The sequence below is a fragment of the Heterodontus francisci genome, chromosome 8, assembly GCF_036365525.1.
Source record: "Heterodontus francisci isolate sHetFra1 chromosome 8, sHetFra1.hap1, whole genome shotgun sequence".
NCBI lineage: Eukaryota > Metazoa > Chordata > Chondrichthyes > Heterodontiformes > Heterodontidae > Heterodontus > Heterodontus francisci.
Genome location: NC_090378.1, coordinates 74,909,560 through 74,925,478, shown reverse-complemented (window position 1 = coordinate 74,925,478; position 15,919 = coordinate 74,909,560). Strand labels below are relative to the sequence as shown.

Here is a 15,919-nt window from a genome sequence, read left to right as displayed (position 1 = left end):
TTACTGAAGTCCATGTATATGACATCGACAGCCCTTCCCTCATCAATCAACTTTGTCACTTCCTCAAAGAATTCTATTAAGTTGGTAAGACATGACCTTCCCTGCACAAAACCATGTTGCCTATCACTGATAAGCCCATTTTCTTCCAAATGGGAATAGATCCTATCCCTCAGTATCTTCTCCAGCAGCTTCCCTACCACTGACATCAGGCTCACCGGTCTATAATTACCTGGATTATCCCTGCTACCCTTCTTAAAACAAGGGGACAACATTAGCAATTCTCCAGTCCTCCGGGACCTCACCCGTGTTTAAGGATGCTGCAAAGATATCTGTTAAGGCCCCAGCTATTTCCTCTCTCGCTTCCCTCAGTAACCTGGGATAGATCCCATCCGGACCTGGGGACTTGTCCACCTTAATGCCCTTTAGAATACCCAACACTTCCTCCCTCCTTATGCCGACTTGACCTAGAGTAATCAAACATCTGTTCCTAACCTCAACATCCGTCATGTCCCTCTCCTCGGTGAATACCGATGCAAAGTACTCGTTTAGAATCTCACCCATTTTCTCTGAGTCCAAGCATAACATTCCTCCTTTGTCCTTTAGTGGGCCAATCCTTTCTCTAGTTACCCTCTTTCTCCTTATATATGAATAAAAGGCTTTGGGATTTTCTTTAACCCTGTTTGCTAAAGATATTTCATGACCCCTTTTAGCCCTCTTAATTCCTCGTTTCAAATTGGTCCTACATTCCCGATATTCTTTCAAAGCTTCGTCTTTTTTCAGCCGCCTAGACCTTATGTATGCTTCCTTTTTCCTCTTAGCTAGTCTCACAATTTCACCTGTCATCCATGGTTCCCTAATCTTGCCATTTCTATCCCTCATTTTCACAGGAACATGTCTCTCCTGCACACTAATCAACCTCTCTTTAAAAGCCTCCCACATATCACATGTGGATTTACCTTCAAACAGCTGCTCCCAATCTACATTCCCCAGCTCCTGCCGAATTTTGGTATAGTTGGCCTTCCCCCAATTTAGCACTCTTCCTTTAGGACCACTCTCGTCTTTGTCCATGAGTATTTTAAAGCTTACGGAATTGTGATCACTATTCCCAAAGTAGTCCCCTACTGAAACTTCAAACACCTGGCCGGGCTCATTCTCCAACACCAGGTCCAGTATGGCCCCTTCCCGAGTTGGACTATTTACATACTGCTCTAGAAAACCCTCCTGGATGCTCCTTACAAATTCTGCTCCATCTGGACCTCTAACACTAAGTGAATCCCAGTCAATGTTGGGAAAATCAAAATCTCCTATCACCACCACCCTGTTGCTCCTACATCTTTCCATAATCTGTTTACATATTTGTACCTCTATCTCACGCTTGCTGTTGGGAGGCCTGTAGTACAGCCCCAACATTGTTACCGCACCCTTCCTATGTCTGAGTTCTGTCCATATTGCCTCACTGCTCGAGTCCTCCATAGTGCCCTCCTTCAGCACAGCTGTGATATCCTCTTTGACCAGTAATACAACTCCTCCACCCCTTTTACCTCCCTCTCTATCCCGCCTGAAGCATCGATATCCTGGGATATTTAGTTGCCAATCATGCCCTTCCCTCAACCAAGTCTCAGTAATAGCAATAACATCATACTCCCAGGTACTAATCCAAGCCCTAAGTTCATCTGCCTTACCTACTACACTTCTTGCATTAAAACAAATGCACCTCAGACCACCAGTCCCTTTAAATTCATCATCTGCTCCCTGCCTGCTCTTCCCCTTAGTCACACTGACTTCATTATCTAGTTCCTTACAGGCTTTTGTTACTACCTCCTTACTGTCAACTGACCTCCTCAATTGGTTCCCATCCCCCTGCCACATTAGTTTAAACCCTCCCCAACAGCGTTAGCGAAAGCACCCCCAAGGACATTGGTTCCAGTCCGGCCCAGGTGTAGACCGTCCAATTTGTAATAGTCCCACCTCCCCCAGAACCGGTCCCAATGTCCCAAAAATCTTAACCCCTCCTTCCTGCACCATCTCTCAAGCCACGCATTCATCCTGACTATTCTTTCATTTTTACTCTGACTATCACGTGGCACTGGTAGCAATCCTGAGATTACTACCTCTGAGGTCCTACTTTTTAACTTGGCTCCTAACTCCCTAAACTCTGCTTGTCGGACCTCATCCCGTTTTTTACCTATATCATTGGTGCCTATGTGCACAACGACAACTGGCTGTTCACCCTCCCCCTTTAGAATGTTCTGCAGCCGATCTGAGACATCCCGTGCACCTGGGAGGCAACATACCATTCGGGAGCCTCGTTTTCGACCACAGAACCGCCTATCTACTCCCCTTACAATCGAATCCCCTACGACTATAGCCCTTCCACTCTTTTTCCTGCCCTTCTGAACAGCAGAGCCAGCCACGGTGCCATGAACCTGGCTACTGCTGCCTTCCCCTGGTGAGCCATCTCCCTCAACAGTATCCAAAACAGTATACTTGTTTTGGAGGGAGATGACCGCAGGGGACTCCTGCACTGCCTTCCTGCTCTTTCTCTGCCTTTTGGTCACCCATTCCCTTTCTCCCTCAGCAATCCTAATCCGCGGTGTGACCAATTCACTAAACGTGCTATCCACGACCTCCTCAGCATCGCGCATGCTCCAAAGTGAGTCCATCCGCAGCTCGAGAGCCGTCATGCGGTCTAACAAGAGCTGCAGTTGGACACACTTCCTGCACGTGAAGGAGTCAGGGACATCAGCCATGTCCCTGAGCTCCCACATTGAGCAAGAGGAGCATGACACGGGTCTGAGATCTCCTGCCATTTTTAATCTTAAGCTTAACTTAGTTAAATGAAAAAGGAACGAAAAGTTTTTACCAATCACGATAAAACCAGAGAAGTAGAAAAAGCCTTACCTTATATACACCCCACCGAGTCCTTTTTTTGGTTAGAGGAGGAGGGCGGGTGGGAGACACTACAAGTGTGGTGTCTTGGGTTCAGAAACCGCCCAAATATATAGCGTTTTACTTACCCAGCAGCCCCCTGGCCTCCGCCGAAAACAAAAGGAAATTAAGTTTACTTTCAAACTGACCTTCCCAGCTGCTCACTCGCTCGCACTCTGCTCCCGAAAAAGCTGCTGCAATGAGCACAGGTCTTCAGTACTATTGCCGGAATATTGTCAGTGCCCATAACTTTTGCAGTATCCAGTGCCTTCAGTTGTTTCTTGATATCACGCGGAGTGAATCGAATTGGCTGAAGTCTGGCATCTGTGATGCTGGGGACTTCAGGAGGAGGCCGAGATGGATCATCAACTCGGAACTTCTGGCTGAAGACTGTTGCGAATGCTTCAGCCTTATCTTTCGCACTGATGTGCTGGGCTCCCCCATCATTGAGGATGGGGATATTTGTGGAGCCACCTCCTCCAGTTAGTTGTTTAATTGTCCACCACCATTCACGACTGGACGTGGCAGGACAGCAGAGCTTAGATCTGATCCGTTGGTTATGGGATCGCTTAGCTCTGTATATTGCATGCTGCTTACGCAGCATTCTGTATTGTCAAGATAGCTGCTCAATACTGAACACCTGCATCCCTGAAATAATGACAATACATCATTTAAATCTTGAGAGGGGGATAGATCCACGAAAATGTTTGTGAACCCTAAGCTTCCATGGCTATCCATGAAATGTATTCTCCTATTCACCATGCAATGGTTAAATCAGTTAATTTCAATGACAGTTGTACAATAAATTATTTTGCAGGTTGGAAGCTTCCCCTGATATTTGTACATTTACATGTAAACACTTATTTTAGAGCTGTTTGTCTTGACCCATTGTATGACTTGCAGTATTTACAATCACCTGAAGACAGTTGGAAGCAACATAAATGAACCCACACCATCTTATACTTCCATTATCAATTGCACTGGCTTCAATGTATATATATTCACTCGTTACGTTCTGATTTATGTTGCATATTCATGTATTACCCCCATGAAATACAGTAAAGCAACATTTAAGGCTTTTTGCTTAAATCTTGGAGAGATGTACATGCCACATCTTTTGGTATGTCAACGGCAGGTAAATATGAAGCAAGTAGAATGTTTATTTTCCCTCTGCTACTCTCATGCATCCATTGATTAAGTTTGGGCAGTGGACTACCTGTGGTACCTTGCCCAATTGGCCATTCTATGCAATAAGATCGGGAATGTTTGCCCATGGAGAGCATCACAGCTAAGGCTAACTTTGACCTCTCCTGGCATCAATGCAGGAATCACTGGATATGGATAAGGCATGAGAATCCTGGCTTGGAAATAGGTGGGGGGAAATCAGCTATGGTTCTACTGAGTTATAACACCTGTACAGTACAGGGACTGAAACTGGAAGCTTCCTCTCCATACAGCTCGCTGTTATTCTGGAAATTGCATTTGGTAACTGAGCAATCAATAAAGGCTAGGGCTGAGGAGTGCCCTAATGGAGGTTTTCAACATTATGAAGTAGTTTGATCAGGTAGACAAAGAGAAATACTTGTGGGACAATCCAAAACAGGGGTCGTAAATATAAGATAGTCACTAATAAATCAAGTAGATAATTCTGGAGATACCTTTTTCAGAGGGTGATTAGAATGTGGAACTTGCTACCACAGGAAGTAGTTGAAGTGAATAGCATAGAGGTATTTAAGAGGAAGCCAGATAAGGGGAAGACAGAAGGGAGAAAGTAATATAAGGTTATGCTGTTAGGGTTAGATGAAGTAGGATGGGAGGAGGCTTGTGTGGAACATAAACACTAGTAGAGATCTTTTGAGCCAAAGGGCCTGTTTCTACACTGTCATTTCTATGTAATTCTATGCAAGCATATTATAAATGTTTGTTGTGCTTATCAGTGATACAAGTGTGACAAATAAATTCCAGCTCTCTCTCATAAACCTTGTAGTTTGTTCTTTTAGACCAAGGTCATTGTTCTTCTGAACTTTTCTCTCTTGTTTCTCTTAAGTTCCGTTTATAATTTTACATGTTTTTCCTACTCCCAGTGTTGCAATCAAAGACTCCTCACCATAACCATTTTAAAAATTAATTCTCAGAATGTAAGAATTACTGTCAAGACCACATTTACGACCTGTCCCTGGTTGTGAAGTGATGGTAGCTGGCCTTCTCCTTGAATTCATAGTGATTGTTTGCACAACTGAATGATTTTCTGACCATGTTAGAGGACGTAAAGAATTGTGTGGGACTAGAGCCATATGTAGGCCAGACCTGGGAGAAGTGACAGGCTCCTTTCTGTGAAAGGCATCAGTGATGTAAAGTATGTAAAGTTCTTCATGGATACTCTGCTCCTAATACCATTTAATCCTTCAATTGGAATTCCAGGATTGTCGAGGTTGCAGAAGTCCCTGCTTTCTTGGCTGGCCAAGTGAGGCACAAGCCTGCAGGGCAGGACTAGTTCTTTCAGTTTTTCTCACCTCCACCTGTAATGCCAATCAGTGTTCCATCTTGGGGCCAGCTCCAAAACTAGTAAATCTTGATAACTGATAGTGGAAAACTTTAAATGAATCTTGGGGATTCTGTCCCACAGTGCCCTGAATGGGATTCCAACACTCCTGTTAGAGACTCCCATCCACTTTCTGTGATGCTTACTTATAAAAGTTTTGTTTTATGTTCAACCAACAAGCTTAAATCACAAACAACAGCTGGAATGTCTTTTTATAAAGGAACCATATGTAATCATTTTGCAATCTGCCACTCTACACCCAGACACACCTAATTGCTGTTTTTAAATTCCAAAACATCACCCTATCTTCCTGTTATCACATTTTCAGATACCTTTCATTATATACCTATCCAGAATGGAACGTGGACTAAGCTGGGATGAAGATGTGGAATCTGACCCAAATCTTGAAATGTCAGCTATAAACACAGGTAATCAAGCAGAACACACTGGTGTACCAACAGTTCAGGCCACAAAGTGATCAACAGGTGTTTTGAGGCCCAAGAGTTCCTTATGTAAACTGGGGTCATACGAACATATGAACATACGAATTAGGAGCAGGAACAGGCCACTCGGCCCCTTGAGTCTGCTCTGCCATTCAATAAGTTCATGGCTGAACTGATTTCTCCACATTACCACCTACCCCCGATAACCTTTCACCCCCTTGCTTATCAAGAATCTGTCCACCTCTGCCTTAAACATATTCAAAGACTCTGCTTCCACCGCCTTTTGAGGAAGAGAGTTCCAAAGACTCACAACTCTCTGAGAGAAAGAATTTCTCCTCATCTCTGTCTTAAATGGGCAACCCCTAATTTTTAAACAGTGACCCCTGGTTCTAAAGTCTCCCACAAGGGAAACATCCTTTCCACATCCACCCTGTCAAGACCCCTCAGGATCTCACATGTTTCAATGAAGTTGCCTCTTACTCTTCTAAATTCCAGTGGATACAAACCTACCCTGTCCAACCTTTCCTCACAATATAGCCCACCCATTCCAGGTATTAGTCTAGTAAACCTTCTCTGTACTGCTTCCAATGCATTTACATCTTTCCTTAAATAAGGAGACCAATACTGTACACAGTACTCCAGATGTGGTCTCACCAATGCCCTGTATAGCTGAAGCATAACCTCCCTACTTTTGTATTCAATTCCTCTCTCAATAAATAATAACATTCTATTAGCTTTCCTAATTACGTACTGTACCAGCATACTAACCTTTTGCGATTCATGCACTCGGACACCCAGATCCCTCTGCATCTCAGAGCTCCGCAATCTCTCACCATTTAGATAATATGCTTCTTTTTTATTCTTCCTGCCAAAATGGACAACTTCGCATTTTCCCACATTATACTCCATCTGCCTGATTTTTGTCCACTCACTGAACCTATCTATATCCCTTTGTAGCCTCCTTATGTCCTCTTCACAACCTACTTTCCTACCTATCTTTGTGTCATAAGCAAATTTAGCAACCATACCTTCAGTCTCTTCATCTAAGTCATTTATATAAATTGTAGAAAGTTGAGGCCCCAGCACAGATCTCTGTGGCACACCACTCGTTACATCTTGCCAACCAGAAAATTACCTATTTATGCCTACCCTGTTTCCTGTTAGCTAGCCAATCTTCTATCCATGCCAATATGTTCCCCATTACACCATGAGCTTTTTTTTTGTAATAACCTTTGATGTGGCACCTTATCGAATGCCTTCAGGAAATCTAAGTACAATACATCCATCGGTTCCCTTTCATCCACAGCACACGTAACTCCCTCAAAGAACTCCAATAAATTGGTTAAACATGATTTCCCTTTAACAAAACTATGTTGACTCTGCCTGATTACATTCAATTTTTCTAAGTGCCCTGCTATACTGTCTTTAATAATAGCTTCTAACATTGTCCCTAAGACAGATGTTAAGCTAACTGGCCTGTAGTTTCCTGCTTTCTGTCTGTCTCCCTTTTTGAATAAAGGAGTTACATTCGTTATTTTCCAGTCCAGCAGAACCTTCCCTGAATCTAGGGAATTTTGTAAAATTAAAACTAACGCATCAACTATCTCACTGGCCACTTCTTTTAAGACCCTAAGATGAAGTCCATCAGGACTCGGGGACATGTCAGCCCGCAGCTCCAACAATTTATTCAGTACCACTTCCCTGGTGATTGTAATTTTCTTGAGTTCCTCCCTCCCTTCCATTTCCTGACTTACAGTCAAGTGCTCCCCGGAGGAAGGGAGGTAAAAATCACAGACAAAACCATCCTTACACATTTCCTTTTGGTTAGTTTCAGAATAGCTACAGAGAGAGCTAAGAACAGTGTGTTGTATTTTGGGGATTTCTTTACTTTTTTTTACTCTAGCTACTTTTGACTTCCATATTTCAGGCTACCCAGGTAGGTGAGTCCTAGATCCCTAATGTTCCAAAGACTGTTTTCACTTTTCTGCATTCATAGTATGCCCAGGGTACAAACAAAGAACGAATCAGTTTATTGTTCATCGAGTACTCTCATATGATCTTTGTTATTAAATGAGTGTCAGGAATTCTACATGGACTAATCTAAAGAATGTGGGAATACACTAACACACTATAAACACAAAATATAAAGGTTATTATATGATATTAGTTCATAACCAAGGCCCTATTGCCAACCAGAAGTTTATCCTATTGTTAATAGAATAGTTTTTATTTGTTTTTCCCAGGATCTTAAAATCATGGCACTTCTCATCCCTCGAGTCTTTCCTATCAATCTACAGCAAATGTCCAAACTGTTTTATCTTTGTGGGCCACTTGATTATGTATAATCGAGCACTAAGTAGTTAAAATGATTTAAAATAATGTTAATTTACATCTAAGCTCTCAATACGAGCAAATTTTGGCCTTCAGATTTAGGAATTATCCACCCATCAGAAAGCAGCTTTGACTTCTGACCTTTTGCTCAGACATAGAGAGTAAGTGACAAACAAAATACAAGTGCAAAACGAGACTGAGTAACGGAGGCTTTGCAGACCTGGGTAGTCAGGACATGTAGTCTGCAGGCTGTAGTTTGGACACCCTGCATCCACAGGTTTTTAAAACTCAAACTTAAAACTTTGTTTCACCTACTTTCTACTTCTTGATCTCAGCTTCCCTTTTGCTCTATTCAAACCTTGGTGGTGTCCTGCATAAAGGATTTGACTCTTTATCTACATTAAAGAAAGATCAGTACAAATACACCAGAAGTTAAAACAAAATTAATGAACATATTTAGATAAGTATGAGGCAGAAATAGTAGAATATTTGATAGGGTGAGATGAAGTAAGGTGGTGGGAGGCATGTGTGGAGCATAAGCACCAGAATTCCTGGAGCCCTCTGCCTTAGTGGAATGGGTGGAAGTGGAGACAATGAATGACTTCAAAAGGAAATTGGATCGGCACTTGAGGGAAATAAACTTGCAGGGCTACAGTGGGGGAATTGGACTTATTGCATTGCTCTACAGAGAGCCAACATGTACTTGATGGGCTGAATGGGCTCCTTCTGTGCCGTAATGACTCTATGGTCAGAATTTTATGTGTTCAGCGAATCCCACTGCCGGGACCGAACGTGGATCCCGAGCTTATGCAGGCAGAAGGTGGGAACCCGGGGGCAATTTTACTGGCAGCAGTCAATTAAGAGGCCACTGCCAGAACCACCGCCCAATTAAGGCAGTGGCCCGCCTCTCAGAGCTTCCGGTCCAATCAGAGCGCCAGCAGCTTGGCAGCCGCGGCAGTGTCATTGATGGAGGTGGCCGCTGTTGAGGCTATAGGGAGAAAGAGCCTTGAAGGGCAGATAAGAATTTTTTTTTAATGTGCTGGGGAGCAGGCAGGCAGGCCCCGGTGATAGGAAGGGTGAACCCTCCAGCGGTGGTGTCGGAGCCGTAGGGGAGGCCAATGCTATCAGGGAGTTCCCTCCATGGGCCATTGTGTGGCCAGAAAGGAAGGCCCTCCCCCGGGAACCTGCTGGATGGCTGCCTCGATAAAGCTGGTGGTCTCCCCATGCAGCGGGGCCTGTCTGAACACCGGCAAAATGCTGGCTGTGGCAGAAAGTAGCTGTTAATTGGCCTATTAATTGAATTAATTGGCTGCCCACCTCTGGTCGGCGGGCAGCTGGGAATGTCCCGTGGAGGTGGGAAGACATCGAGCTTCCCTCCCGATGCCTTCCACCACCACTTTATGAGACCTCCTGCCTCCTAGCCGGTCTATGACAGTATGAACTGGCAGGGCCAAATGGACTTTCTGTGCTGTAAAATACTATGTAATTTTATGTTGAAGCTATATTATTTAGCTGATCTGTCATGTCACATGGATAAAAAGAACAACATTACACCAACAATTGTGTTTACAGGCCCAAAAGGAGTAATAAATGACTGGAGAAGGTTTAAGCTGGAGAGCAAGGACAATGAAACTGTTCCTTCAAACAAAAGGCAACTCCTTAGACAACTGTCATCACCATACCGATCTCTCAGTAAGGACAAAGACACACAAGAGAAATTCAGTCGTAAGGTAAGCTAAAACAAGCAAAACAACTGTTTGTACAGCAATGTACACAGTATTCAAAACAAAACAGATAAACTGGAGGCAATAATTTGTAGAGAGGATCTGAATGTAGTAGGGATGACTAAAACTTGGTTACACAGAGAACAGAATTGGCAACTAAATATTGCCGGATATGACATATTTAGGAAGGAAAGGGAAGGAGTGGAGGTGGAGAAGCTGTACTAGTTAAAGGTAACATAATGGAAGTTGAAATAAAGGATGTAACTAGCAGTAAGATAAATACAGAATCCATATCGTAGAATGATAGAATGGTTACAGCATTGAAGGAGGCCATTCAGCCCATCATGTCCATGCCAGCTCACTGGAAGAACAACTCATCTGGTCCCAATCCCCTGCAATTTCCCCGTAGCCCTACAAATTTTTTCGCCAAATTATTTTCCATTTCTTGTTTGAAAGCCATGATTGAATCTGCCTCCACTACCTCAGATGGTGCATTCCAGATACTAAACACATGTTGTATAAAAAATATTTTCCTTATGTTGCCATTACTTCTTTTGCCAGTCACCTTAAATTGGTGTCCTTTGGTTTTCAATCCTTCTGCCAAAGGTAACATTTTCTCTCTGTCTATTCTGTCAAGATCCCCTTATGATTTTAAACACCTCAATCAAATCTCCTCTTAATTTTCTCTTCTCTAAGGAGAACAGCCCCAGCTTCTCCAATCTATCACGTAACTGAAGTACCTCATCCCTGGAACCAATCTCCTGAATTTTCTTTGCACCCTTCACATCTTTCTGAAAGTGTGGTGCCCAGAATTGGACGCAATGGCCGTGATTTTTCCCTCGGTGGACAGGAGCCGTCCACCGACTGAAAATGGAAGGCGAACCCGCTTCCGCCTGGCCTGGGGATCCGACCTACATTTTGTGGTTCTCCAGCCTTTAATTGTTCTGAGGCGGGACTTCCACCTGCTTGAGGCAGCAAGTCCCGCCTAATAGAGCTGCTGGCCAATCAGCGGGCTGGCAACTCTTGGTCCTAGCATTGCCACCTGGAGTGGTGGCGACTACTGAGACTGCAGCACAGCTTCATGACGAAGATGTCAGGGAACCCCGGAACGAAGGTAGGTTTTAGTTGCCTTGCCGGGGGTGATCGGTCGGGCCCCAGAGAGGCAAGGATGATCGATTGGGGGAACAGGGGGGCATGTTGGGGGTGGTTGGGGAAGCTGGGGCGGCCCTCCATCAGACACAGGGTGCTCGATCATGAGGGTAACCCCCCAGGGTGTCAGTGAGCCATCTGCTTTTGTCAGGCTTCTCTCGGGCCTGGGCCTCCCGCTGGCCAACAGTAAAATCCCCATGGCGGTGGCCGTTAAGTGGCCACCTAAGATCCTTGATTGGCCTGGGGCTGGTGGGCCGCCTTTCGCTGCTACCGCCCTGCATAAAGTGGTGACAGAGGCGGGAGCAAGTCAGGAAGGACCCCCCGCTCCATTTTACCTCCCCCCCCACCCCACCACCACCTTCCTGCTCTTTGGGGAGGGGTGGGGGGTGTAAAATTCCAGCCAATTCTCCAGTTGAGGCTGAACCAGAGTTTTATACAGGTTCAGCATAACCTCCTTGTTTTTTTACTCTATGTCACTATTTCTAAAGCCGAGGATCCCATATGCTTTATTAACTGCTCTCTTAACCAGCCCTTCCACCTTCAATGATTTGTGCACATTTACCCCCAGGTCCCTCTGCTCCTGCACCCCCTTTAGAATTGTACCCTTTATTTTATATTGCCTCTCCTCAATTTGCCTATCAAATGAATCACTTCACAATTCTACAGTGGCGCAGTGGTTAGCACCGCAGCCTCACAGCTCCAGTGACCTGGGTTCGATTCTGGGTACTGCCTACGTGGAGTTTGCAAGTTCTCCCTGTGACCGTGTGGGTTTCTGCTAGGTGCTCTGGTTTCCACCCACAGCCAAAGACTTACAGGTTGATAGGTAAATTGGCCATTGTAAATTGCCCCTAGTGTAGGTAGGTGGTAGGGGAATTGAGGGGATGTGGTAGGAATATGGGATTAATGTAGGATTAGTATAAATGGGTGGCTGATGGTCAGCACAGACTCAGTGGGGCAAAGGGCCTGTTTCAGTGCTGTATCTCCAAATAAACAAATTTGCAATTCTCCAGTCCTCTGGCACCACACCTTTATCTAACGAGGATTGGAAGTTTATGGCCAGTGCCTCTGCAATTTCCACCCTTACTTCCCACAGTAACCTTGGATGCATCTCATCTGGCCCTGCTGACTTATTAACTTTTAAGTACAGCCAGCCTTTCTAATACCTCCTCTTTAGCAATTTTTTAAACCATTCAGTGTCTCAACGACTTGCTCTTTCACTATGACTTGGGCAGCATCTTCTTCCTTGGTAAAGACAGATGCAAAATACTCACTTAGTACCTTAGCCATGCACCCTGCCTTCATGCATAAATCCTCTTTTTTGGTCCCTAATCAGCCCCACTCCTCCTTTTACCACCCTTTTACAATTAAATGCCTATAGAAAACTTCTGTATTCCTTTTGTGTTAGCTGCCCGTCTCTTCTCATACTCTCTCTTTTCTTCACATTTCATTTTTCACTCCCCCTCTGAACTTTCTATATTCCGCCTGGTTCTCAATTGTATTATCCACCTGACATCTGTCATAACTTTTTCTACTTTATCTTAGTCTCTATCACTGTCATCATCCAGGAAGCTCTGGACTTGTTTTTCCTACCTCCCCACCTCATGGGAATGTTCCTCGATATGGATTGAGCTAAAAAGTAAGATGGGATCCATCAAACTAACAGGAATATACTATAGAAAACCAAATAGTGGAAGGGAATTGAAGAAAAAATATTTAGGCAAATCTATGAGGTGAGTAGCAGGCACAATCTTCCCAATCATGGGAGAATTTCAACTACCCCAAAATAAAGAAGGAAGAAATAGCAAAAAGAGAAAAGGAAATCTAGTTTTTACAGTGTAAACAGGACTCCTTTCTCACTCAGTACTTAAGAGACCCAATAAGAAAAGAATCACTGCAAGATCTTGTAATGGGTATTGAAACAGAACAGGTGGGAGACATAAAAGTAGGAGTGCATCTTAGTTATAGTGATCGCAACATAGTAAGGTTCATGATTAGGATTGAGAGTGACATAGTAGGATAAAGATTAATGTAATAGATTGGAAAATAACAATTTATGATGAAAAGAGATTGAAACCAAGCAAGATAAACTGAAAGAAAATCTTGAGAAACAGAGAATGGAGAACAGTGGGAAATCTTTAAAAGTTCAAGTGAAATGTATTCCATGAAAAGCCAAAAACAAGCAAGCTAATTAGGTGCACTTGGATGAATAAAGAACTAAAAAGAATATTGAAGCTAAAGAAAAAGGGCTATAAGAAGCACTTATACTAAAGGAGAGGACAAAAGGAAATATGAAAAACTTAGGGGAGAAGTTATAAAAAAATCAGGAAAGCAAAGAGAAATTACGAAATCAATATATCAAAGAATATAAGAAACTAGAGGAGCACATAACAGAAAAGGAGAATAGAATGATGTACTGAAAAGTGGAGAGACAGATAAAATGGGAGGAGACCTGTGTGGAATATAAACACCACCACTGACTCGTTGGGTCGAATTACCTGCTTTTGTGCTGTATATTCTAGGTAATAACCAATTTTATTTTTGAGTTATGGCAAGAGATCAGCAAATAAAATTGTACCAATGTAATAAAGCCAGACAAACAAGAGTAATTCATCTGTAGTGAAACTCATTCATTTTAAGCCAAAAATGCAACTTAATTTCATGCATCTCCTTCCTAAAGATAAACAGAGTGATCTGGAGTTTCCACTCAGTTGTGCACATTTTCTCAGTGCAATTCACCTGAAATTGTGTAACCAGCACAAAAGATCATGGAATTTTATGCTCAAATTATGTTTAGTGCAACAAGACTTTCCACAATCTTTTGCACTGGTTTTGTAAAGCATCGCGCTGGACACAGAACCTGCCCACAAAACTGTCCGTGCTCCCAGGATGAATTAATCATCATCGGGAGTTTCCGCTATTTGCTCTCATTTGAGGAGGTGCTAAAAATTAAGTTGGTTCTTTTGGGTGTAGGGAAACTAATAAGAACGTTCTAACAGTATTTGAATATGACTTTTTAAATTTAATAAGAAACTGACTGCTGTATCCTAATTGCCATATGGTTCTGCATATTTCTGTAAAATCATTGTCAGTGACTTAAAATTGGGTTACTCAATGGCAGTGGATTGACACTCTGGTTAAAAATGCTTATTTTTTTGTGATACACACATTTTCAGCTGTATTAATCAAACTACTCTCACCACTACAAGTTATCACTCTGAAATATATCAAGGAATTTTTTAAAGGAAAAATTCTTTTAAAAAAATTATGGTTTAAAACACTGCTCAATTGCGCTGGTTCCTGGCAGATTTGCATTTGTTGATATACAAATGAATTTGAGCAGACCCTCAAGAAAAAAAAGAATGCAGTTTTGCACCCATTTCACTGATTGGGCCCAAAATAGAAAACCTATCCCTGTGCTTCAATAGGTTTGTGACTCATCTCACTCTCTTATCAATCTCGACCTAATATTTCTCTCGTGCTCACACACTGTCAAAGAATAGCCTCAATTCTGAGCACTGGGAAACCTCTGAAAATGAAAGGTAATGCCCACATTGGCATTTCCTATCATGGCACTGCAATGATCTGCATCAATGCAAAAACAATTACAGCACTATAAGTAGGGGGAAAAAAACTATTACGGCTCAGCCAATAACTAACGAGAAAGAAATAATCATTATGTCCATGCCTACCATAAAAGCAGAAGTTGCACCTTTTTAAAGTGTGATTGACATGTTAGTGCTGCTCAATAATGCGCAGTGTTACTATATAAGTTTTCTTTTTGCACATTGTGCAAAGGGAAAATGCAGGAAATAACATGCAGCTCATTCTTTAATGGGGCAAGTCAAATATAAAATAGTTGAGATAGATCATTTTCCCACCATTTGTTCTTGAAGGAAAGAATGCTTTAGGTAATTCAGAATAAATGAATCAGAATTTGTGCTTGGTCTTCCCACGATAAATTAACATTCCAATTGCAAACCTGAAAACCATTTTTTTTTAAATCACAAAATACAGATGAGTGTGCAGGAATATGAAATGATCCAGGGCAAGGAAGATGAGGCCTGCCTTCGTAAGTACCGCAAACAGTGCATGCAGGAGATGCATCAGCAGCTGAGCTTCGGGCCGCATTTTGGAGTCGTCTATGATCTAGAGAATGGGGAGCAATTTTTGGAAGTGGTTGAGAAGGAATTGAACAAAACCACGGTGATGGTGAACATTTATGAGGATAGAGTGAAAGGCTGTGATTCTCTGATTAATTGCTTAACATGCCTTGCTTTGGAGTACCCCTTGGTCAAGTTCTGTAAAATAAAGGCCTCCAACACTGGGGCTAGTGACCGCTTCTCTGACCATGTTCTCCCAGCATTACTGGTGTACAAGGCAGGTGAGCTGATTGGCAACTTCATACACATCACTGAGCAACTTGGTGAAGAATTCTTTGCGGTGGATGTTGAATCCTTTTTAAACGAATATGGCCTTTTGCCAGAAAGGGCGTTCACCGCAATTGAAAATGCCAGTGATGGTAGCGATGTAGATATTGAATAAGTCCCAGTATGGTGAAACCCAACTCAGATCAGTCCCACTTTCATAGAGAAAAAAAATTAATCTTAAGCATGCTTTGATCTCAACTGATGGCATTCCAGGGTTTCAATATAGTGTAATGAGGACAATAAAACAACCATTTGCACACTGCCAATTTTTGCCTCTATATTGCACGTGTAGACTTCCATATCTGGATTTACAAACACGTGTAGTGCTAGTGGTGCTTACTGGTACTGCATGTACTTTTCCTTTATTAATTCCCA

General features: G+C 42.9%; 1 protein-coding gene across 1 annotated transcript in view; it reads left to right on the top strand.

Moving 5' to 3' along the window:
• LOC137372917 (phosducin-like) overlaps nucleotides 1-15,659 on the top strand; it is a 37,617-nt gene extending 21,958 nt beyond the window's left edge. Inside the window, exons 2-4 of the mRNA XM_068037389.1 lie at nucleotides 5,799-5,898; nucleotides 9,817-9,974; nucleotides 15,132-15,659. Of these exons, the coding sequence (XP_067893490.1) occupies nucleotides 5,826-5,898; nucleotides 9,817-9,974; nucleotides 15,132-15,659 (759 nt within the window). The 5' untranslated portion in view covers nucleotides 5,799-5,825. The remainder of the gene's footprint in view (nucleotides 1-5,798; nucleotides 5,899-9,816; nucleotides 9,975-15,131) is intronic.
• The last annotated feature ends 260 nt before the right edge of the window (nucleotides 15,660-15,919 follow it).